Here is a 23,768-nt window from a genome sequence, read left to right as displayed (position 1 = left end):
ATTCATTTATCCCTCTGAGGACGAAAATATTACTGCCTGGTCTGTGTCTTGAAGAGTTCATACAGTAAATAAAGTATCAGAGGGGTAGCCGTGTTAGTCTGGATCTGTAGAGCAACGAAGTGTCCTGTGGCACCTTATAGACTAACAGAAAAGTTTAGAGCATGAGCTTTCGTGAGTTAACTCACTTAAGTTAACTCACAGTTAACCAGCATCTGAAGAAGTGAGTTAACTCACGAAAGCTCATGCTCTTAACTTTTCTGTTAGTCTATAAGGTGCCACAGGACCCTTCGTTGCTCTACAGTAAATAAGGGTACTCCAGAAGGGCTTGGGGAACTGGGGGTTATTAATTGGCCTAAGAATGTTCCTCCCTAAAAATAGCTCAAATAGCACAATCCCTGGTCCTTAAACCATTTGTGATCATCAGTGAAAGAATGCTCAGGGCTCCCTGAGCGCAGAAGATCTACAACCATGGCAAATGGAGGAGATTCCCTGCTTGCTACCTGCAACTGTGACTGCAGGACCTAGCAATGTAAATCTGGCAAAGATGGTTCAGGAGGGATGTTCAACAGGGGGCAGAGCAATATCCAGCCCCTATGCTTCAGGACAGAGGTTGAAGAAAATTGGCTCCAGCCAGCTGAAAGTGAAATGTAAGCAGGCAGGATGTAATGGCCCACAGTGGAACCTGACCAGGGCAAGGGACTGAATCCCTATCCCTTTTGCAAGAATGATGGAAACTCTCAGGACGAGGAGTTTAAGAGGTTGGGTTCATGCCTCTCCAGAAAGGTAGCAGGGCCGGCAGTCCAGCATCCCCTGTCGGCATGCTGGGCGTGTGCTGAAGCAGCACTGACTCAGAGTGTGACTCAGACTGCACAGCCGCGTGCCAAAGGTACCCAGGGGAGAGCAACCAGTGGTCAGCTCCAGGTCGGATCAGCAGCCCGTGGGGCATTAGGCTAGTTCTCTTCTCCTCTTTGCAGCTGGCTTAACGGACCACAGCTCTGCAGCCCCTTCATTTGCAATGGTTCCAGGTAAATGAGCTGGTGCATGTTGGAAATGGGTCCCAGGCGCCCCTCTGCAAATGATCGTTGTGCAACTGGCAGTGCGCTCGCTAGGACCCGTGTCTGAACGCCCCCCGCCTTCGCTGCAGTTGATCATTAACCCTTAGCTCTCACGGCCCCGAGAACACCAGGGCTAAAATACACCCCCACACTCCCCCACCCCCGCCAAACGACCCGGAGAGGCAAGGGAGGAACCGGCTGTATCGAGCGGAGCAGGAGAAGCCCCCTCGGAGCCTCCCGCCCGACCCCACACAAGGCGCCACGCCCGGGCTCGGCTGGCTCTGGGAGACGTTGGAGCCCAGCTGTGGCCGCCGGAGAAGAAAGGGCATTAGGACCCGGCGGCTCCCGCTCCCTTTTTCTGCTCTGCAGGACCGAGCGGCGAGAGCAGAGCTAAAACAAACAGCTGTGCCCGGCGGAGCCGGCCAAAGAGGGCGAGAGAAGCCTCCTCTCGCTCCGCAGCAGCCCCCTCCCCGGCGCACGGCCCTGACCCTCTCCTCCGCCCACCCCCTGGCCGCCCCTTCTCCAGGCGCCTCCGCGGCTTGCGGGATGAGGCGGATCCGGGCTAATGCCATTGCGATCCTGACAGTCGCCTGGATCCTGGGCACTTTCTATTACTTATGGCAGGACAACAAGCCTCACGCAGCAGCCTCCAGCAGATCCCCCGGCGGCGGCAAGAGCGGGCAGAGGGCGGCCGCGCGGCCGGAGAGCCGGCGGGAAGCGGGGACCAGCCCCCTGCTCGTAAGCGAGCGGCTCCCGGGGAGCGGGTCGCCTCGGAACGCGCGGGGCAGCTGCGTGGCGCGCTGGCAGGGCGAGTTTGCCGGGGCCGTGAATGAATGGGGGGGGGGTGCGCTTTGCACTGGGGCTCTGGAGCCCGCTGGCGTGTCACCATGGCAGCGCGCGCCACTGCGGAGCCCGCTCCCGAGGCTGCTGCCGAGCGGGGCCGGCTGGCCGGGCTCAGCGCCTCCGCCCGGTGCTGGGCTGCCACGGGGTCGGGGAGGGGGGAGCGGCGTGAACCTGCAGTTGGGCTTGCGGCGCGGTCTCCTAGCCGCGTGGTTCAGCTGGGGCCGGAAGGGTCTCTGCGTTTGCACCAAACAGTCCTGTAGGTGCCGGGCTGCGCGAGCCTGGCTCGGCGGGTGGGGGCGGGGGCTGGGGCGGGACGGGGACGGTGCAGTGCTCCCTGCCGTGTGGCCCGCTGCATGCGCAGCTCGCTGCTGAGCCCCCTAAGGAGAGAGCGGAGCCCAGCGCGCCCGCTGGGAAGTTCACCCCGACGTGCGCCAGAGGACGCTGTCCGCTCTTAGCCTCCTGCTTCGGGGCCCTCCCGGGGAGGCCGGAGGGGCAGGGGGCCCTGCCTGCACCCAGACCGGCTCCCTGCCTCCCACCTCTGTGATCTGCGGCATTGCATCTAAGGGACTTGCTCAGCCCTTCTGCTGGGGTGCCCGGGGCTTTGGCAGCGGGGTCAAGGGGAGTTCCCGGTCTCCCTGTCTTCGGGGAGGTAACAGCCCTTCAGCTCTTTCAGGCGACGTGGTAATGAGAGAGAGCCCCTCTTTACTGCGAGATATGTTACAAGTCCCCAAGTCAAAAACTCCCTTCAGCCCATCCCCAGCGGCAACCTGGGCAAAACGGCTGGGAAATTGAAAGATGTGTCATTGTTCGTGTTTGTCTGTGAATCATCTGATTACACAGCCCTGGAAAGGAACAGAAGCAGCGTGGTGTGATTGTTAGAACAGGAACCTGGGCGCTAGGGTGCTTGGCTTGGCTTAATGACTTGTTTGGGAGCTTTGGCCAATACCTTAGTTTCTCCAGCTGTAAAAGGAGGATAGTCATACCTAGCTACCTTTCCAAAGGGCCGGTGGCTCCACGCCTTCCAGTTTGCAGAGCCCCTCGAAACCCCCAGAGGGAAGATGCTGTGACAGGGCCAAGTCTTACTATATTACTAGTGTGTGGTATGTAGGGGCGCATGCTCGTTGACATAGTACTGCTTATCATCAACACAATTTGTGTATGTTGAGTCATGACTGTTAAAATAAGGCATTATGAGTGGCGTATCACAGAGTATTGTCATTGTAAAAAATGGGGATTTGTCAACTGGATGAATACAGAGGTGTAATGCTGCCTTTGCTTCTCCATCCCCTGTGTAACTGGGGTGATAGGATTCGCTAACATACTGGTCTCTGATAACAGCTTTCAAGTACCAAAAAGGGTGTTAGAAGGAATAGGGAAAAATTATTATCTTTAGCCTCTGAGGATAGGACAAGAAGAAATGGGCTTAAATTCTAGCAAGAGGTTTAGGTCTGGATGTTAGGAAAAACTTCCTAACTGTTAGCGTAGTTAAATATTGGAATAAGTTGCCTAGGGAGGGGAATCTTTCAATTGCTGGAGATATTTAAGAGCAAGGTGGATAAACATCTATCAGGGTATCCTAGCTGGTGCTTGGTCCTGATGTGACAGTAGGGAACTGTATTCAATGACCTCTCCAGTCCATTCCAGATCAAGTATTCTATGGTCTACCCCAGATGCCTGTATCCAGTAGTGGCCAATAATAAGTAATGGGAGAGAGGAAGGTGAAACTCTCTGTAATGCAACTCACTGACAGGGCAGTATGGTATATAGACTACTCCTTCCTGGCCTCTGCAATGCACAGTGTCCAAGGAGGCAGGACTATGGAAGCAGATGAATCTTCTGAGTGACCGTGTTTCTCAAGTTATTTACTACAGTGTAATTTCCAAAATGTTCTGTCTGCTCTTGTATGAATCGAGCCAATCAAATACTGTGTTCTGGCTGATGCGATCCCCTACAGTGGCATTACTTTTTGGTGATTTGGCACCACGGTGAGAAGGTAACGGGACTTACTGTGATGGAATCTGAATAACAAGCAGTCAGTTCCATTTGTAGCAGTCTCGTGGATTGCTAGAGACAGCTCTGGGAAGAGGTGAGGCAGAGAAGGAGCCAATCTGGCATGGGAGGGGGAAGAGAAGTGGGAGAATAGGAGGTTTTGACGTGCATTCCTGCAGTAGGTTATGATTTTTCAAGGGATATATTGCTTTCATAGGGGAACAGAAGGTGCTCATATAGAGAAATATGGTTTCTGGGGCTGTAGTGTCTTCAGCTCTGGTATGAGTTAACTATTTTCCATAATAAGCAATTCTAGTACTATTTGATTGCTAGGCTTTGCTATTGGCTGGTAACTTTTCCAAAGCTCGTGGGTCTGGGTTCTGTAGCTTTGATTTGGCCCACTGTTCCTCTGTTAAGGTGAGCCACACAGTTTATCTCCAGATCCAGATATACCTCTGGTTTTTCGGTTGGCATCTGGGTTTTTATTCTGAATTCCTCATAATGTGATTAAGAGCCTAAGCCCTCTTTTTGCTGCCTTTGTCTGCAAATCTCTCCTTTGGCTCGTGCCCCCACAGTATGCCATGGTAAATCCCGGGTGAATCACATGTCTAGAAAAATGTCTTTGGGGATTTTACAGGACTCTCTCTTTTTTTGAAATCCCTCCAGGTAAAACCTACAGCTGACTAAATGGAAAAAGAGCATGTACCAAGGCCACTAAATAACTGCTTGATTTCTTATGGCCAGTATGGGCCTGAATTTCAAACTTAGGTGTTTACAGTTTTGAGTCTGCTATGCAAACCTCTGTATCAGCCCTAATCATTAGTGGTAGGTCAGATGCTACAGTGATGGAGTTCCAAGAAATTCCTTAGACTAGATAAGGTTGGATATTCAAATTCCTGTTCAAGTCACAGAAGCTTCAAAATTTGGCCTCTCTGAGACGAAAGTTATCCTTGGTTTTCTCCCACTGAAATCAACAGATTGAGCACCTCAGGTTTTAAAAAACTGAACAGACTGATTAGGTCAGCATTGAAAATCATCTGCAAAGCTGTTTTCCTTTTTGAAGTAATTATGTAGATGAACTAGGAAAAATCTGCTCTAGTTACAGGCAAAACTCAACTCTTGTGTGTTTGACTCTCTGCATTTCCTCTCCAAAGACCACAAATGGTCTGCAGATAGCTGGCAGTTGTTCCTCTAGGAGTGGGGGGACCAAAATACAGCCCTAGGACCACAGGCAAGTGCTTGGTGTGGCGTTTCTTTTATTATTTAATATTAAATACAACCCAAAAAATCCAAAGCTCCCTCACATGCAGAGTCCTCACAGAATTCTGCACCACTGTGTAGTGATGAAGTGTGTGTAAATGGGCAGCTTGCAAAAAGGGGAGATGGCATCCTTAGAGATGCTGTAGTGTAGTGGGGGGGTCCTGCACCAATCTCAAATAGGCTAGTACAGAGCAGCGTGTTGGGGTGACCATGGAAATCCATCTTTATGACTGCAGTTGTCCAGAAGGGCAGTGGATGCTATTCTCTTATAGGATGAAGCCTTCCTGCGTGGCATGACCCTATCACAGCTTGATTAACCTAGAGTAGTACGGAGGGGATTAAAGGTCACCCAAACCACATTCTCTGTGACCACTCTTTTAAATAATTTGCAAGTTGAGAAGGAATCAGAATCTAATCAGCTGAGCTGCTCGACTGGGTTTCATGTGACCTGAGCAAACAAGCACCCCTGGTTTCTCTCAAGGAAGGAGCAAATAGCACAGCCCTGGACATTTATTTTTAAGGTTTACCAATGTGGTACATTTGTTAGGAGTAGTCCTGGGGCTCCTGCCCGTTGCTCCCCCTGGCACGCTCTCTCTCTCGCATCATTTGGGCTTTTCTGAAAAACCGCAGTCCGATAAATTTGCCTTCCTGTCTCTTCCTCCCCAGTGGGATGTTGCTTTCTGTTCCCTTTAGGCTTCTCTTATACAGAAGCTTTAAAGCAGGTGATCAAAGGATTCTTGGCAATATTTACTGGCTGAATTTAAATGGGTTAATCATTTACCTTTTCCAGCTCTGGGATGGACAGGGCCCAAACATCTTGCATCCCTTCCCAAAAGATTTAGAAAGCTACTTATGCCACGTAAAGTCGGCACTCCCACATGCAAGCCTGTTGAGGAGAGTAAGACCATTGTCATCCAGCACATGCCTGTCTTTCCGGTATGTGGCTGGTGCACAGGTTTTGAAAGTGGAGCCCCACTGCTGGTTCACTGCGTGGCGATGGTGATGATGTAGGCCTAGTGCAGCCACCTTTAATAATTCAGCACGTGTGAAATTTCTGGAGCGTTACAAGGGCAGTTCAGCTAGAGCACTGATAGAAAGTGATGAACATCGACATAGAAAGGATTTGTTGGGTGATCTCGTCTGCCCTGTGGGGTTGGTACACGAGTCTTCCCTATGTTTTATTCTCCCATGCTTATGTCCTGTCTGATTTTATACGTAGGTCTAAGCAATGTCCTGCACATCCCATAGGAGACTATTCTACAGCTGATACATTTCATTGTTGTTAATATGTTGCATCCGCTTACTTTTGTAAAATCCTATTTCTTCTTGGTATGGTAGAAAGAGAGCCTGAGACATAAGGCCTTGGATCCATTTCCATTTTCCATTAATCAATATTAATTTTGACTAGCCTAAACATTACATCTCCCCTGTTGTTGTTTGTTAAGACATCATTTACCCTTCTTCTCTCCTTCCACCAGACGATTTCAAAATAATCCGCCAACAGTGGTGGATTAACCTGCACCACCCATTGTGGGATAATATAGCCCCCTATCCAGTGTCATTCCAATTTTACAGATGGAGAAAGTGTGGCTTAGAGGTTAAGAGACTTGACTGAGGGCACATAGTGAATTAAGAAAGAGTCGGGCAAAGGTCGTAGGTCTGACTCCTAGTCCTCCATTATAGCTCTAAGACCATTTCCCCAAATCTCCCTTTACTATCCTCTTACAACTTTCAGATCCTGATAGATTTAAGTGTAACTTAGCCATGCTATTGACAACCAGTTTTTTTTTCCTAATACACTATTGGGGAAATAGAGTGTATGTGTGCATTTTATAATGATCCCTGCTCGACCTGGTACCTTCAAACTCATTACACTTCACACATCTGAACCAGCTGTTTCCAGCTGATGAGATGATAGGTTCCAGCTAAGCTCCCTGACAGTGGAATGGTCATGTCCCCCCACATCTTTCTTTGCCGCTGTCAAAAACCAGATATGATATTTCACTCGCAGCTGGGATAAACTGCATCTTTCATGAATCGATAGGCACTCTTTTTTTATTCTACAGAGGAGTCTATCTCACTGGGCTTTCTAGGCTTGCGTGTTCTGCCTGAAGGCTGTTCTTGTCAGTTTCAGTGCCGTAGCTATGTGAATGCAGAAGGCTCCCAAATAAATAAATAAAATAACTAGGAGAGAAAAGAGCTGCTTGTAGTGGCATTTTGCCATGCTCATGAAATACAGGTTTTATTTTATGTCCTGCTGGGGAGATACTAGCTAATAACTAAAGATATATCAGAGGGTCATAAAAGCAGCCTCTTCTGCTGGGGGTAATCTCATTTCCATAGATTTTTGATTCTTCCTAACTAATTTGTGACTTGCTCACCAATAGTCAATAATTTACCTTGTTGTCCGGTTTAAGAATTTAACCAAGTTTCTTCTTTTACTACATTGGGTTGATACAAAATGATTTGCATCATATATGATCATAAAGTGACAGTCACCACTCTCGTATTTGATGTCTCAAAGACTGGTCATTGAATTTTCATTCCTGTATAACCTATGTTCTAGAAAATAGACTCTGGCTTGTGAGAGAACCCAAAACAGTTCAGGCTTTTGTGCAAACCTTTGAACAGCTCATAATTTTCAATGTCTTCTGAAATATAGATGTTTTTTTCTGATTTTCCTGGGGTGTGTTTCATTTTATTTCTACTCCTGTGTTGCTGATGGAAAGAAGAATTTTGCAGAGTTCATGGGGGCTTCCTCTTGCTAGAATACAATGTTGTCCTGAAGAAGGGTCTTGCTAGAATCAGCTTGCAGGAGGCGTTGTCTGGTTGTCATGTGCATCTGGTCACACATTCCATGTTCTAGAAACTGGCTTGTGTTGATGGAGACCTGTGGTTTGGGTCTCAAATTCTTCCTTTCTTAGCTAATTCACCAGAAGACACAGAAAACCATGAGAGCCATCTTCAAGAGTCCAAGTCCTGGGTGAATGTAGACTGATCAGTACATAATCTTGGAGCACAAGCTAAATATAAGTCAATAGTGTGATGCTGTTGGGAAAAAAAAGTGAACATGATTCTGGGATGTATTAACAAGAGTGTTGCGAGGAAGATACAAGAAGTCATTTTTCTGCTCTACTCTGCCCTGATGGGGACTCGGAGTATTATGTCCAGTTCTGGGCACCACCTATTAAGAAAGATGTGGAGAAATTGGAGAAGGTCCAGAGAACAACAAGAATGATTAAAGGACTAGAGAACATGAGCTAAGAGGGAAGACTGAAAGAAATGGGCTTGTTTAGTTTGAAGAAGAGACAACTGAGAGGGGACATGACAGTGGTTTACAAGTACCTAAAAGAGTGTTACAAGGAGCCGGGAGAAAAATTGCTCTCCTTGGCTTCTGATGATATGACAAGGAGCCATGGGCTTAAACTGCAGCAACGGAGGTTTAGGTTGGATATTAGGAAAACCTTTGTCAGGGTGATTAAACACTGGAATAAGTTGCCTAGGGAAGTTGTGGAATCTCCATTACTGGAGTTATTTAAGAGTGGGTTATCGGGGATGTTCTGGCTGATATTTGGTCCTGCCATGAGGGCAGGGGACTGGACTCGATGACCTCTTAAAGTCCCTTCCAGTTCTAGTGTTCTGTGATTCTACAAGTGTTGCGAACTCTGCTGCCCACAATTCAGCCAGTATACCTCAGAGTGCCTTTATCATTTGGATATGAGGGGGGGTTCTTCCCTGTACATCAGAGGGCTCAGAAGAGCATTTTCCCCTTCTTTGGGTTTACTCCAGTAATGTAGTTGAGGATAAGTGTGAGTAACCCGAGTTTACCAGCTTCTCATTTGGGGAATATGGTATTTATTGCAGGCTGGTCTCCAACACCAAACAGGTTAGTTCACTCCCTTTGTTCTTCTGCCAGTCTGCTGCTGGTCTATTCTCTTTAGTTCAGTGCGCTAACTCCAGCAGCCTGTCTGCAGCACAACAGCCCCACTCTGGTTACTCCTGGCAAGATGATCTCCCTGGTTCCCCGCTACTGAATTTTCCCAAGTCCATGTGGTCTGCAGTGTGCAGCCCTTTTCTGGAACACGCAGAGATGTTATCAACTCCATTAGTGCTTTTAAAGAGACAATAGATTCATCAGGATTTTTTTTTAATTAACTGGAGTTAATATCGCTCTTCCCCTCATGTACAGCCCTCACTTGTTTTTCATTATAATAAATGAACAAATTTATTAACAAGGTATGGGTTAAATGATGCCAAGTAGGAAAAGTAAAACTAGAAAGGGTTACAAACAGACAAATCAAACACACTTTCTAATGGCTAAAACTTGACTTAATAAGTCACACTCTTTGTTCAAGGCAGTTCCTTACCAGGCTTCCATTCCCAGAGTCCTTGGCTTAAGGACCATCCATCTCAGCTTGCAGAGCTCTGTCCAGTGACATTGGTGAGCTGTGAAAATAAGTCCCTGAGCTGTCCTAGGCATTATTCGTGTCTCCACAGCATCTTTTTGCAAGAGTAGATGTACTAGAAATTTCTGCAGAACATTAAATCTGTCTGTGTAATTAAATTCTCCTTGTGGCTTCGGTTGCATAAAGTATACTGCATTTGCTGTCCTGCAGATCTGTGTGCTGTTGCATTTCATTCCAAAAGCAGCTGGCTGCCTTTCAGAGGAGGTTGAAAACTCACCTTGTGGGAAGGCCCATGGAAGTCTGTGATTTATTATAGGCAGATATTCACTGCAGGGGACAATGTCTCTAACACTTAATGGTTGTGTATATTCCTGTTGCGGCAAGGCCCATGATGCTCGCGGTTTCTGCTGTCCTTTGGATGTATCTCACAAACCACAGGTGAGTGCACTGTGCCAGTTCTGTAGAATAAAGATGGTTGATAAATGCATCTCTGGGAGCGTTACTGCGTAAGCAAGATTCTGTAAGAGTTTGACAGATTTATATTTTATTTACAGTGTTTATGTTTTGCAACAGTGGGAATGCTACTTGTCTAAATGGAAGAAAATTATTTTCGTATCTAATTTGTTCCAGTGGTACACCTGGGGCTTAAAAAAAATTAAAGTAAAATAAATAAAAAAAAAAACTCTTCACAGTAATTACAAAAAATCCTGTGAGCTGTATCTGAAGGGTTCCCTTAGTACCTTAATTCTGAATTTGAGTGGCTAGGTAGTTATAAAAATGTTCTGTACTTGGGGAGTCTGGGGCATTTTTTTTTTTCAATATTTTTTTTTGTTTTCATGAGGGGCTCCTAAAGTTAACCCTATATTATTATTTTTATTTATTTATGTGCATTGTGGCAACACCTAGGAATACTAGTCATGGACCAGAACCTGTAGTGCTAGCTGCTGGACAAACATGGAACAGAAGGAGGATCCCTGCTCTGATGCTTTCCACCAAAGTAGGTGGTTGCCTAAGGGGCAGGAAACACATTTATCAGTTGTTCCAAGATTTAAGCAGCTAGGAGTTCAATAATACTCAGCCACATCCCAGGTGACACTTTCCAGCTAATCTTTGCCTCAGCCTGCAGAGCGGCCCCAATAAGAGATCACAGTACTAAACTAAAATCTAACAATGCATCTGCAAACATCAGAGTCCAGTGAGCTTTCCACTTTCCCTTACAACCCTGTTTGGGTGATAGCTAAAGGGGAGTATTCTCAACTCCTTGGTTCTTTTAAAGAGCCATACCCTGCAAGAACATAGTTGTTACTAGTAGAAACACAGAAGCTGTGTCTACACGACAGAGTTCTGTTGACAGAAGTCACTGTGACAGATATTTCCCAACAGAACCTCTGTCAACAGAACACATCCTCCACCTGTCGATGTCCTCTGTCAATAGAGAGCAGCCAGACTGCCTAGCCTTTGGTGGACAGAACAGCTAACTGGAAGCTCTGCAAACAGAGGGCTCCCTAGAGCCTCTACACTATTTTTTTTGTCGACATAATCTGTCAACAGAGGCACTATGTCTTGACTGTACAAGACAGAACTCTGCTGGGAAAATTGCTGGGTTCTGTCAACAGACTCTTGACAGAACGTGTTTGTGTGGACGCTCCCTAGTTTTGCCTACAGAAGGCCTCTTCTGTTGACCGAACTCTGTAGTGTAGACCCAGCTAGAGAATCGGCCACTTGATGACACCTGTTACGTTCATTCCTGTTGAAGCATCTGACGTTGGCTGTGGTTGGAAGGCAGGATATTGAGGAGACAGACGTTCGGTTTGACCCATTGTGGCTGTTCTTTTGCTCTTATCAGAGCTGCTTGCAAGCCCTGCGAAGTGAAGCCTGGCTTCTGTCTGAGAGAGGGTATGTATTACCATATGCCTGAAGATGAAGTCAGGACAAGAAAATAAATCTCTTCCATCAGAACAGAGCTGTATGGTGGTTGTCATTGTTGGGGAGCTTCCCAGGTCTGATATATGACTTAATTATCCTTGCTGGAAAAATAGGCCAGCAAAAAGGGAGTACAAGTGTCAGTTATGTAGAGAATGAAAAAATATTCTGGCCATTTGTTACTGTTCTTACTTGTGTCTTTGTCTTTTTCTACCGAACTGGATTGGTGGGATTTCAGTGGCTGGAACTAGCATCTACCCTGGTAATGGATAAAAGAACTTTCTAAAGGAGAGGCTGACGTGGCCTGTTCTCTTTATCCTGGGAACTGTTGCAAAATGCCTTCACACCACTGGAGCTTTTCTAGATCCCATCTTCTTAGAAGTTCTTCGTGTCCCAGGATCTAGTTGGTCTTAATTTGGTAGCCATTCCCCTCTTTTTCCTCTCATTCTCTTGCACTCAGAGCCAGGGCAGGGAAGAGGTGGTGTTGTCCCAGCCTTCTCCTAGGCTAGGGGTGGTGTGGGGGGGAGTCACGTGTGCGCAGTGGTCTTGTGTCCTCCTTCATCAGTTGTCCCTGGTGTGAACTGATAGTTCTGAACTTGTACCTCAGGTAGGTAGAAAGAAAGGATTGTTTTGTATTTAAGGCATGGGCCTGGGACTCAGGAGACCTTGCTTCTAATCTTAGTTGGTCTGTGACTGTGGATAAGTCACTTACAACTATTCTGTACCTCAGTTTTCCCATCTATAAAATGGAGCTGCTGTGCGACTTAGTTCATGAATGGGTTTGAAGTGCCTTCAGATCTTCAGGTGAAAGGACCTGCATGAGGCTGGTTACTATGTGAGCGTCTGTTGGGCGTCACAAGAACAGTTCACCGGTAAGTGCTCTCCCCCTGGAAGCTATCTGTCTGGACGTTGCCAGTGTACACTTCAGCAGGGTTAGAGCTGGTCAAAACTTTTTTCAGCAGGGCTTTTTGCACTGGAAAATCCAGTTTCATTGAAATCAGAATTTTGCACGAAAGCATGTTTATTTTTATCAGTGCTTTTCTTGTTTGGGAAAAAAAAAGAGCCGGTACTCAGCCAGCTCCCACACCCTCACAGATAATCTTGCAGCTGGAATTCTGAGGTGCGATACTCAGCTGGCTCCCAGACTGTCCCCAAACCCTGCAGCTGGGGCTTCCATGGTGCAGCAAGTACCAGCACAGAAAAGCATTGATTTTTTTTTTTTTAACTAAATTTCATTTTGAGAAGCAAGGTCTGGGAAAGTATTTTGTAGTAGTTCAAACATTTGAACCTTCTCGGAATGGAACTTTTTTGTTTAGAGAAGAGTTTTTGTGTCAACGTATTTTACGTTCTAAATTGTATTGTGAAAATGACAAAGTCGGAATGAAATATTTCAGTTTTCTTAAAAGGGAATATTATGATTGACTTGACCTTTTCTTTTTTTAATCATTTCATGAGATTGTTGTTGTTGTTGTGTTTGGAATAACAAATTCTGAAATGCTGGGGTTTCATGTGGAAGAGAAATTACAAATTTTGCCTGGCTTTTAACAGCTTATATTGGGATGTTTACATCCCAAACCATTACACCACCTAGTATGACTGTTGTAAGCTTTAGCGCCTCTAATGTGGGAAGCTACTGCAAATCAGGATTGAGGTGCTCTAGCAAAGCTGGGGGTGGGGTAGCAGATGGTAATTCAGCTGCAGAAGAGCAGAGGTTGCTGCAGGCCAGGAATGAAGTGCTTTGACAGAGCTGTGTGGAAAGCTGAGGACTGCATTCAGAAGCCTGACAGTTGAGGAGTGACTGACTGGTAAAGCTTACACACTTGTGAGTATGTTTGTACTGTTCATTGTGATAGAGCACACTTTCACTTTTGTGAGCATCTGTTGGTTTCTATTTTTTTTCTTCTTCTTATTTTTGAATTTTTATCCGGAGAAGGAAAATCTGGCCGTTCCCACTGTTGCTCCCGCGGCCAGGTTGTGCATGAAGGGCCAGGTTGTGTGTGAAGCTGTTTCTGTTGTTTAGACCAGGAGTGACCAAACTTTTTACATTGGGCTCCTCGTTTTTGTCCCTGCAATTAACAGGGCCGCCCAGTCAGTTCACTGTAATGCAAACCGACGGAAAGTTTGGTAATGTTCATATGAAAAAAACCAACCAACCAACCTTTTGGCACGTGTAAAGGAATAAGTATGCAGAATGTAAAAACTTTACTAATTGCTATATAAATATGAACACACACAGAAAAAGAGTAATGTATTTCAACACTTGTACTGAGGTGAATGAGCCTGAGGCTCAGCAGCCAATCTTGCTAAGCCCCTCTTACAAAATTTCGTGCCCCCTTAGGGGATGCACCGCCCTGGACTTTGCTCACCCCTGATTTATTTAGACAGTGAGATAGAGGTCTTTGTGCGTGTGTCTGTGCTTACATTAAAAGAGAGGAAGAAAGAGAGAGTCGTCAGTCTGCAGGGCCCCATCTATGCAGAGAAATTGCCCATGCTGTGACGTGGTTTCAGAACACAGGTAGTTTTCCAGTGCTGATTGAACCAAGCTGTTCGATAGACAGCTGCATGTACCCTTTGGAATTGCTGTCTTTTGACTGCTTAGTGAGGGATCCTTTCTGCTCTGATTTCTGCCATGTTCTTTTGAATTGGGTAATGCAAATCTAGCAGATGTGTCTGTTTCTTAGCTCTGTGCTACTTTCTGCCCTCAAAGAAAAGAGGAGAGGGTTGTCTGTCTGCAGAGAAATGGTTCCAGTGCCCTGAAGAGGCAACGTTAGACTTTTCTCTTGTATTCTGGCAGGGCTGTTAGTTGTAAGATTTGATTCTCTGAATACTTGGCCTCCAAAAAGTCTCTGAGTGGTTTGGGCAAAGTTGGACTTTCTCATTTAATTATATCATGGCCAATAGTGACCACATTATTAAGGTTGCATGAGGTTTTCCATTACCAGCCCTTTGTTTACAATTTCTTCTAACTTTTCAAATTTGTCACCTTTTATTTCTAGTCTTGGTCTCTGTGCAAACAACTATTTATTGTTCGTAATAATCATTTTAAAGGTTTAAAACTGTTATTTTGGGGCACTGGGAGAATGGGGGAATTTATTTTCCTCATAATACAAATTAAAGTTTCTTTCTTTTTTTTTTTAAACTACCTTGCTTTGAAATTGATGGGGATTGAAAGTTAGCCAGGGAGAGAGTCATAGTGATGAGGGGTGTCTTTGAAAGTTCCCTTAAATTCTTTTTGATAGACTCAGTTGTGAGGCACTGCAAATTGCACTGTTCATGTGCAGAGTGTTTTAAGTGGAGTTATCTCACCCACCTCAAAGTGCTTGGCTAACTTCCCTGCGTGGCGGGAAAGCTAGTGAATGGCACAGTGAATGTGTTGAGGCTTGTGTGCATTTTGTAAAGAGATGAGTGCAGGGCTCCAAAGTTTTAGCTTGCAGGAAAGGGGTTCTCTGGAGAGTGAATGATTCCATATCTTAATTTCTTTTTCACATCTATTTTTCATAAGAAATGTCATTGGAGAATTGTAGCAATGGTAAAGTACTCAAATTAGCAAAGTTGAAGTTGTGTGTGATCTAAAATAACTTATGGCATATGTATATAGCACAGCATCACAGTAGTTAATTCCATGATAACATTCCATTTCTAAAACAATATAATACCAGGGTTTGTAATGTCTTAGAGTCTTCCACAGAAGACTCTACTCTACTCTGCGCTGGTTAGGCCTCAGCTGGAGTATTGTGTCCAGTTCTGGGCACCGCAGTTCAAGAAAGATGTGGAAAAAATTAGAGAGGGTCCAGAAAAGAGCAACAAGAATGATTAAAGGTATAGTGAATGTGACCTATGAAGAAAGGCTGAAAGAACTGGGCTTGTTTAGTTTGGAAAAGAGAAGATTGAGGGGTGACTTGATAGCGGCTTTCAGGTATCTAAAAGGGTGTCATAAGGAGGAGGGAGAAAACTTGTTCTTTTTGGCTTCTGAGGATAGAAAAAGAGGCAATGGACTTAAATGGCAGCACAGGTGGTTTAGGTTGGACATTAGGAAAAAGTTCCTAACTGTCAGGGTTGTCAAACAGTGGAATAAATTGCCAAGGGAGGTTGTGGAATCTCCATCACTGGAGATATTTAAGAACAGGTTAGATAGATGTCTATCAGGGATGGTTTAGACAGTACTTGGTCCTGCCATTGGAGCAGGGGGCTGGACTCGATGGCCTCTCGAGGTCCCTTCCAGTCCTAGCATTCTATGAAAGTATGTCTTCCTGTGGGTTCGTTCAAGTCATCTACGTCTGAGATACATTTGTCTCTTAATTTAGCCTAGCTCATGTGGGAGTGGCTCTACTCTGAAATCGCACTTCAGCTGCTGTGTCCGCACTGGTGCTGCACTCACTTGTGTGACAGGATTTAACGCTTCCAGGACCCATAGCCCATCGTTCTTTGCACTGAACTAAAATGATCTGCTCTAGGAATTCTTTCCAAGTGCATTATGGGAGATGTTGTGGGCACATGGTGGGAGGGAAGTAGGGAAAGGCATTTAAGCCCTAGTGGCACTTCAGGGGAGCTAGTCTGTGTCTACTCTGCAGTACAGTTATAGTAGCATCCACTGAGTTGTTTTAACTCAAGCTTTAACTCAACCCCATCCCCATACAAGCTGCCACCAGCGTCTCCTGTAAGCTGTGTGCTTGTGCAATTGCTCAGGAGACATTCCAACACTGTCCAGCTGATTAGCAGAGTACTCACAGCTTGGTTTTGTTTCTACTGGGGGTGCACATTCGCACATGCCTGAGTGCACATAAAAATTTACTCTGCATATGGATGGAAGTCTCCACCCATCTGGAAAAGGTTAGAGGGAACATTGGCCAACATCCCACTTCAGTACAGGGTTTTTGTATGTGGAGAAGTCTGAAGATAACGGCAATAGTCAAATTATGACATAAGTTAATTTTGCAAAAAACAGCCCCCTATGTGTATGCATGTTGCATCCGACAATACTTTATATGTTAGTCCATTCATAATAATTTTACATGAAAATAGACAAACCATTTTTACACTACATACTACCGATTAAACGCAACCACACAAAGAAGTAGTGAAACCTTGCTGGTTTGCTTAGGTAACTTAAGCTTAGGTTAGCTTCACTTCCCAGGAGATCGATGCTCTGGAGATCAATCTCCCAGACCTCAGTGTAGTGGGTCTAGTAGAGATGCACTAAACTGAGTGCTGCTTGCGCTCCTGCTCTCGGGAATAAGGGAAGTTGACAGGAGAGTTTCTCTTGTCACTCTGTGTAGGAAGTTGAACTAAGTTATGTCAGCTCCAGCTACACTATTCAGATAGTTGTAGTTGTGTAACTTAGTTTGACTTTGCTCCCAGTGTCGACCTGCTCTTTGTAATTAAACGAGTTCTGTAGTTAACTTCTTCATGCTCCATCGTATAGCCAAAGAAATCTGTGCTGTGAGCTGAAAAGCAAAACTGTTGGCTGGAATGAGTGGCTCTGCATGGGGCACACCCTTTGGGACACAGCTTTGCTGGGATGGCTTCCCGCTTTTCACCTCTGTTAAAGTCATCAGCACAGCCAGCGCTAAGAGCTTTCCCTGGTGGAACTTGCTGGGACAACATGCTGATTGGACATCTTCTGAGGGATCGAATGCATGTGGGCTCACTTAGATGAATCGTCTCGCCAGTTTGAATTTTTATGTCTGAGTTAATGGGGATTCAGTCCACTTAATTTATCCCAGCTCATCTCATTCCCCCACCCCCTTTCTTGTTAGATAAGGAATTATCCTGTTGTGTTAAGCTTTAAAGGGGAATGGCTTGTTGTACATCTTTCCTCTTCTAAATGTCTGCCAAGCGACTGTATAAATTAGGTGCAGGAATGGATAAAAACTTATTATCTCTGTCTGTTGAAAGAGAAGGGGGCAATTATATTTTCTACCCTTTTCTCCTTTTCATTCTCCTTGCAGCTACTGCATCAGATGCTCTTTGAGTGGCTAACCAGTGACAACACCATGTCAGATTTCCTATAAGTCGTCCTTTTGCAGTTGCAGTCAGTTGCAGGAGAAGTCTTCAACACTGGCACTGCAAGGCGGTCAGATGGCCTTGTGCAAACGCCTGAGTATGGCAACTTGCAGGGGTGCATGGCGGTGTGTGTTGGAATGGATTTCCCAGTCTGCATTCTGTTACAGAGATTCTGGGGTGCAGATCTTCCCATAAGAGTCTGACATAATGCAGAGCAGCCGCATAGGTGTCAACCTGACCCCCTCTCCTACAAGCCCCAGATTCCAGAGGGCACAAAGGGAACCTAAGCCACCCTTGTGCCGGCCATCTCCCAGGCTTCTCCCATGCACCTCCTAGACCATGGCTGGGCAATAATTTTTGATGGGGGTGGGCACGCCAAGATTTTGGTAAGTGAGCAAGGGATGTACTCTTCTATGGGGGAGTGTGGGGTCTGGGATGGAAGTTGGGTGCAGAAGGCACTTCACGATAAAAGTCTGAGATGCCAGGGAGTGTGTGGGATCTGAAAGGGAGTTTGGGTGAAGGAGGGGGTTGTGACCTGGGTCAGGGTATTGGGGTGCAGGGCCTGGGAGGGGGTATGGGGGCAGGAACAGTATTCTGGCCTTGGGGAGGGTTATAGGAGAATGTAAAGGGTCTGGGAGGGAGCTGAAGTGTGATGCCAGAGGCAGGCTCTGGCTGGGAGGTACTTACCTAAGCAGCTTCCCTGCCTGTCAGCATCCTCAGCCCACTGGCTGTTCCATGGGGTTTTCTGAGCTGAGGTGGAGGGCCTGACGGGCTGCCCTCACCCCCCGGCAAAATCTCTCAGCTCCTGCTGGCCAACAACCGGCCAATGGGACCTGAGAAATTGTGCTGCACTGCCTTGCCGCCACAACAAAATCTGTTTTCATTGGCCAGTTTCACTCGTGGCCCCCTGCCCCCAACAAAATCTCTCAGCTCCCATTGGCCAGTTTTGTGCACTGTCCCTGCCCCCAGTAAAATCTCTCCAGAAACTGGCCAATGGGACCTGAGAGACTTTTGCTGGGGACAGGGGCAGCACCAGAAGCTCTCCCCTGTGGGCAGGATTAAAAGGCTGGGTGGACTGGATGCAGCCTGTGGGCTGTATCTGGCTAGCCTCTTCCTAGAGAGAGAGCACACAATCTTACCTTAGTGTTTATAGCTGAGTTTTAGTTGCAGTTCAGTGGAATTTTAGCACTGAACCATTTCATTTAAAATGTGCAGCTCTTAATTAAATAAAACTGTGGAAGAATCTTCACCCATATTGAAAAACAGACTCCCTGGACTGCAAAAGGACAGTCTAAAAACTCCCTAATGTGTGTGACAGCAAAATTGGACTCTTGGAATATAATGCTACAGTGTGCAATATTTATTTATTAAGTGCCACAGCACACCCTAAAATCAAGTCTTGTGACAGATCATTTAGAATCCATATTGCATCATCAGTTTTCTTACCTCGTTCTCCTGGAGTCCTCCAGAATTCCACGGGCCTAAGTCTTACAATGCTGTGCCTACCTTCACAGACTGGTGTAAAGTTTTCATTTGGATTTTATAGCTCTGTGAAAAGGAGAGAATTAGGAAGCATGGAAGCAGAAGGCTGTTTTGAAATAAGAGCAAAAAGTGTGTATCTTTCCAGACCTGAATAAGGCAGATGAATCTCAGTGGGAAAGATTTTTATATGTTGGATCAGAATTTTCTTTTATCTAAAGGTATCAATTGTTCAGTATGTCTCTTCTAAGTAAATGCCAGGCCATCATCACTGGAAATGTTGTAGAATATAAAGGTAAAGTTTGGATTGGCAGTGTGAAAAATAAATGTTAGACATAAAAAATTACAAAGTAGATGAGCTGCCCTGCAAATTATATATATATATAATATGTTTGTATTTCCCATATATTTGTGTGGCTTATTTGTAGATATTCTTCATCTTCACTTTTATGTTTTTTGTGGATTTTAGAATCTCTTTTGGATCCCTTTTCGTAGAAACTGGTTTTCGAGCATCATGACTGGGGGCTGCCTTGTGCTATGTGCAATAGAGAACTTCTGTACCTGCCTCCCCCGCCATTTATAATCTGCATTGACAAAGCATACAAGAAATGGGGGGAAAGGGAATATTCATCTCCTCGCCTTACGTCTGGGGAGCCGGGAGTAAGCATCGTGTCAGAGGAATTCAAGAATTCTGTCACAGAGTAAGCAATAGGACTAAACTTGCCTGAGGCTCAGTCTGGTGCCTGAATTGCAAAGCTATCCTTCTGCTCTAAGGCCATGGCTAAGCTGAGAAAATGTCATGCTTAAAAACATGTTATCTAATATATTTTAATCTATTTTAAAATACTCTCTGTTCAAGAGGAATCTCTACAGGCCTGCTACCATTGGCATCTGGTCCATTTGTGCTGGAGCAGACCAACGTGTCTAGTTCCTGGCATGCCATTGGCCTTCAGGTATCATCTCAGGGCTCAGTGATTGTGGCATGGCTTACTCTGGGAGAATGTAAATGCCAGCTTTAGTACAGTGTCAGAGGGACTGTTCTTTTACAGCGTTAAATGTACAAATGGTTACTGGACCTGTAATCAGAAAGCACTAGTTTATGTATATGGAAATTTGAAACTAGGTGCCTGTAGCTTTTGATTTATTACATTAGCTGGTGGTAATTGGCATGTAACAGAACATTACAGCAGGAACCAAAGGATACATATACACAGCAAAGAGACATCCAGGATGTCCTCAGCTGACCTGGACTGAGACTGTGGAGCTATTTCTTTGCAGTGTAGACATCAGCCTGGGGCTGGAGCCTGAACTCTAGGACCCTTCTACATTGCAGGGTCCTAGAGTCAGGACTCCAGGCTATGCTTGGATACACAGCAGTGGTACAGCTCTGCAGCCCAAGTCCTGTCAGCCCCAGTCAGTTGGCATTGACCAGCTGCAGTGTCTGCCTGCTGTGTAGATAGACTCTTAGTGTCTCAAGGTGTATAATCATCTGAAGTTCAGCTCTCGTCAAACACTCTGGGGACCACACTGGTGCCAGATGAGAGAATTTGCCAGACCGTGGGAGGTTGATATTGTCCAGTACATTACCAGCACTTCCACTAATCACTGGGCTCTTAGAAGACATTTTGTGGTAAATTACAGCTAAAAAAACAGCACAGAACACTGAGAGCCAGGACTGGTGGCTGTAAACAAACTTTATGGGACCACAGGAACCTTGGCCACACCCATGGTAAGTGGTCCTCCGTCTAACGAAAATCATGCAGGATTATGGATGTTGCTAGCCCAGAGATGTTCAACCTGTATTACTGTTTTCTGATCATTGTAGATTATTTATTGGCAGTCAGCAGTAGTTCATGGAGCAATAATTCCAGGAGGTGGTAAGTTTTTTTTTTTTTTTTTTTTTATGTACTTCAGTATTTGCTTATCACTAACATAATGCCGTGTTGCACTTACAAGTTTGCATGAAGATTTCCTCGAAAAAAGGCTTTACAGAGGTAGTGAGTATCATTATATTTTACATCTGAGAAATGAACAGCACAGAAAGTTTCCAGGCCTGTTTCACAAAAAGTGATGAGCACTGGCAGATGCCATTGATTTAATTTTCATGTGTCTGTCTTGCAGATCATTTGATTGACATCTCTGTGCTAGAATTTAGGCAGACTTTGGATTATTTACAGTCCATTTGAAAAAAAAATATGTCCCCCTTGAGATGTGAAAGGTTCCAGTGTTTCAGATAAAAGGAGCTCATGTCTCCAGAGTTAGTGCTTTTGGGTCTGGTATTCCAAATCCATTGTCTCTGCTGCCTGTGTTACAAGGTGAAAGTTCTTTGCTCTTGACTGTAACAAGATGAGCAACAGTGAGTCATGTCAGGTGTGTTTGAAGTGGTGTCTGCATAAGAAGAAGGTGTCAAGGAGAGGCTTATTTACCTAAATGTACAACCATAGAGCTTTGAGTCAGTTTATGCCATTTGCAATGAGTTTTTAATTAGAAAAATGCTGCTTGGGCATAGTTATCTCTCTCTTTAATACGGTAGGATAGGGATTCTGTATATGAGCACAAGTCTGTATTTCACCACTGTTGTCATTTACTACTGAAACGTATTGTGGCAGTGGCTAGAGACCACAGTCAAGGTTACAGGCTCCATCTGAGCTCTTTGGGTTGACACCATTAATTGTTCATTATTTATTCAGTGCAGCAAATAGCTAGTCTCTGAGTTGGGATAGTTCCACAAGACTGTTCTACGTTGAGAAGATTTTAAAGATTTGCACCCTGAAAAACATATTGCTCCTAAAAGGTTCAAATGTAAACTTTAGGGAGCAGCACAGGGGTGTGCAAAGTGGGGGGTGGGTCCCCTCGGAGTATGTGTGAAATTTCATAAGGGGGATGCAGAATGACCAGCTGCAGGGTCTCCAGTCCATCTATCTCATTAAAATGTTGAAATACGTTTCCATGTTTATGTCTGTGTATTCACATTTATACACCAATTAATATTTTTTTACATGCTACCTACTTATTTTCTTACATGTGCTGAAAGTTTGCTCACCCCTGGATTAGTACAATCTTAGCTGCAACTCTTTAATAAAACATGTTTACCACTTCCCCAAGCCCTGCCTGTGGGGGCGGGGGTGGTAAATATACTACCAAAGGAAAATCTCACTCAAATTTAGTAGTTTAGCTTTGTATGAATCAGACAAGGGCTCTCAGTATTGCAACATTCTAAACGCAGAGCTATTCGCCAGAGTTTAAAAGGTGTAATTCTTTTACTGCTATATCTCAGTGGAAAGAAATTAAGTTTAGCTTACTGGACTCATGTAGCTGAAATCTAGTGCACAGCAATGAGGAGTAATTGATGAGTCTTCTAATTTGAAAAGTTATTACTATTTTAAAGGGTAATGTAAAAATTGCTCACTGACTTCATGGAACTTAAAATGGGGCTCCACATGGCTGTTCGTGAAATTTTGCAGAAGCGCTCCAGATTAACCTAACTCTGCTCCCATTGAAGTCAGTGGGAGTTCTATCACTGGCACCCATGGGAACACTTAGACCAAGGAGGGGACATTTAGAAATCCTACCTTTTAAGCACTTGTATTTGTTATGTTAGTGGGAGTTTCTAGCCTTGCAGAGACAGACATTAAAGCGTAAACCAGTTGCTAAGGAGACTGACTGAGGGTCAAAAGAGAATTTTTCCAACAAAATTGGATCAGATGATCTGTATTGTTTAAGACAGTTTCAGAAGTAAATGGCTACCACATTTGAACATTGCTAAGATTTTATTCCCCCCGCCCCCCAGTAGTGGCTGAAAGAGTTTGAAATATGCCTGGACATGCCTCCCTGCTCTTCAGTGTCCTCCTGTTCAAATAAAACTAAGGTGGTAAGAACCTTAAGAGAGCATCAGGTCCTGCCCCCTGCCTGGAGGTAGGACCATGTAAACTTAGACCATTCCTGACCGGTGTTTGTCCAAACTGTTCTTAAAAGCCATTGACAGCGCGGGCAGAATCGCGGGGGAGAAACGACCCCCCGCTGACCCCGCACCAGCAATCCGTCGGATCCCTCACGGGGCTTCGAGCGAGGGCACAGAGGAGTCGGCAGCAGGCCCCACCAACTGGCGGTGTGCCGCTCCGCCCCTCCGCAGACCAACCCCACCCACCTCCGGCAGGGGGGCCTGGAGCACAGTGTAGATGTGAAGGGAGAGACCGGGGGAAACTGATCACTGGTAGGGCAGGAGCTGGCCTATTGGCTAAAGGGAAGGGTGAAGCACGGAGAGGAGGGTAGAATTAAACAAGGATTATATTTATTAGCACAAACAGTAATAGTCAAACTAACAATACAACAATTAAACTATAACACTATATACTAACTTATCTATAATTTAAAAACTTACAACAAATGTCATTAAGGATTCCATTGATGAAGTCTATGAGAGACTTTCCTTGCTAGACACAAGGACAAAAGGTTTAGTGAGCTCTTTTTGTTTGCTCTGGGTTACAAGGGGTAAGTTTTAGTTTGCCCCCCTCATATACCCTGGGCAACTGATTAGGTTACCCTATCGGATCCCTTGCGGACCAGCCTGACAAGGTTCCTTTCCCACTGATTCTTTCAGCGGGGATTGGAGAGGATGGGGAAAGAGAGAAACAGGGAAGAAAGGGTTATAAAGAGAGAGAGAGAGAGAGTATAACAATAAAATCCTAACTAACAAACTTTCAACTATGGGGTTGTTAAGCAGGTGTGCAGCCCCGAATAATAATTAGAAATTAGCTTTAAGCTATGTTGTGGTAAATATACCACGTGGCCCGGTTTAAGTTATAAAGTT

At 45.2% G+C, this 23,768-nt stretch overlaps 1 protein-coding gene across 1 annotated transcript in view; it reads left to right on the top strand.

The window, feature by feature from the left end:
- The first annotated feature begins 1,478 nt into the window (after positions 1-1,478).
- GALNT16 (polypeptide N-acetylgalactosaminyltransferase 16) overlaps positions 1,479-23,768 on the top strand; it is a 127,625-nt gene continuing 105,335 nt past the window's right edge. The window contains exon 1 of the mRNA XM_074997183.1: positions 1,479-1,793. Coding sequence (XP_074853284.1) covers positions 1,602-1,793 — 192 coding nt within the window. The 5' untranslated portion in view covers positions 1,479-1,601. The remainder of the gene's footprint in view (positions 1,794-23,768) is intronic.

This window comes from Carettochelys insculpta, chromosome 6, assembly GCF_033958435.1.
Source record: "Carettochelys insculpta isolate YL-2023 chromosome 6, ASM3395843v1, whole genome shotgun sequence".
Taxonomy (NCBI): Eukaryota; Metazoa; Chordata; order Testudines; family Carettochelyidae; genus Carettochelys; species Carettochelys insculpta.
Note: the sequence above shows the minus strand (reverse complement) of the source record. Positions and strands in the feature narration are given on the sequence as shown.